This window comes from Charadrius vociferus, unplaced genomic scaffold (assembly GCF_000708025.1).
Source record: "Charadrius vociferus isolate BGI_N301 unplaced genomic scaffold, ASM70802v2 scaffold257, whole genome shotgun sequence".
In the NCBI taxonomy this organism is placed as follows: domain Eukaryota; kingdom Metazoa; phylum Chordata; class Aves; order Charadriiformes; family Charadriidae; genus Charadrius; species Charadrius vociferus.
Window position 1 is genome coordinate 2,713,653 of NW_009649473.1, and position 1,470 is coordinate 2,715,122.

The following is a 1,470-nucleotide window of genomic DNA, read 5'->3' on the forward strand; positions in this document are numbered from 1 at the left end:
GCGGCACGGCTGTGGGGTTGGCCACGGGGCATGTGCTGACGGGCGCTGTGCCGCAGGGATGCCGTCGCAGCCCACCTCGCTGCACTACGCGAGCCCCTACCAGCTGAGCGCCTACGCCCTGGCACTGAAGGCAGTGGGGGAGATCATCCAGGACTACGACAGCGACAAGCTCTTCCCCGCCTACGGCTTCGGCGCCAAAATCCCACCCGACGGCAAGATCTCCCACCAGTTCCCCCTGGTGCGCCCCAGGGTGGGGGGAACACCTCACCATGGGGCAGGGCTGAGGGTGGACCCAAATCTCTTAGCTGTGGGGCAGGGGTGGCTGTGGGGGGCCCACAGCAGCTTGGTGAGGAGGGGAAGCACCATGGCTGCATACTGCCTCAGCATCCTGCAGCTCAGGGGGGATGCTGGGAGCCACGGTCCCCTTCTAAGGGCCCATCCCTGTCCCCCAGAACAACAATGCGGACAACCCCAGCTGTGCCGGCATTGAGGGTGTGCTGGAGTCCTACCTCCAGAGCCTGCGCACCGTCCAGCTCTACGGTCCCACCAACTTTGCCCCCGTCATCAACCAGGTGGCTGGGTGAGCACCAGAGGACTCTGTCCCCTTTGCTATTCCCAAATGCCACCAGACCCACAGTGAGACCAGCTGTCCCACACTGATGGGGCTGCTGGAAGGACCCTGTCCCTTGTCCCCATAGAGCGGCCGCGCAAGTGACTGATGGCTCACAGTACCATGTCCTCCTCATCATCACTGATGGCGTCATCTCTGACATGCTGCAGACCAAGGAGGCCATCGTCACCGTGAGTGCACCCCCATTGCTGTGAGTTCACCCCATGCCGGGTGCTGTCCTGGCTGCCACCCTGCTTCTGCTCTACAGGCTTCCGCCTTGCCCATGTCCATCATCATCGTGGGAGTGGGTCCAGCTGAGTTTGAGGGTGAGTTGGGGCTTGGGGACACTAGGGAAGGGGGACAGAAACACCATCCCCAGTGGCCAGCCCACCGAGGCTTGGTGACACCGGCTGTCACCCTGCAGCCATGGAGGAGCTAGACGGTGATGAGGTGCGGTTGTCCTCCCGGGGACGCTACGCCGAGAGGGACATCGTGCAGGTAACACCAGCATTGAACCTGGTCCTACCACGGGCGAGAGATGCTTATCCCCTCGCCCACCCCCGCAGCCGCAGGGTTGTTTCCAACCAGGCTGCAAATTTCTTTCCTCTTGAAAGTTTGTGCCGTTTCGGGATTATGTGGATGACTCAGGAAACCAGGTGCTGAGCATGGCCCGCCTGGCCAAGGACGTGCTGGCCGAGATCCCCGAGCAGCTGCTCTCCTACATGAAGACCCGCGACATCAAGCCTCGCCAAGCAGACCCACAGTAGCTCCTCCGTGGGCCGTGGGGACGGCTGGTGGGGCAAGGACACCCATCACTCTTCTTCAGCGGGGCTGGGCTGCCGAGATGTGGCCCCACCAAG

General features: G+C 62.9%; 1 protein-coding gene across 1 annotated transcript in view; it reads left to right on the forward strand.

Moving 5' to 3' along the window:
• Positions 1-1,377, forward strand: part of CPNE9 (copine family member IX) — a 5,375-nt gene extending 3,998 nt beyond the window's left edge. Inside the window, exons 12-17 of the mRNA XM_009889897.1 lie at positions 59-238; positions 453-580; positions 699-801; positions 879-936; positions 1,035-1,108; positions 1,225-1,377. Of these exons, the coding sequence (XP_009888199.1) occupies positions 59-238; positions 453-580; positions 699-801; positions 879-936; positions 1,035-1,108; positions 1,225-1,377 (696 nt within the window). The remainder of the gene's footprint in view (positions 1-58; positions 239-452; positions 581-698; positions 802-878; positions 937-1,034; positions 1,109-1,224) is intronic.
• Positions 1,378-1,470: the final 93 nt, after the last annotated feature.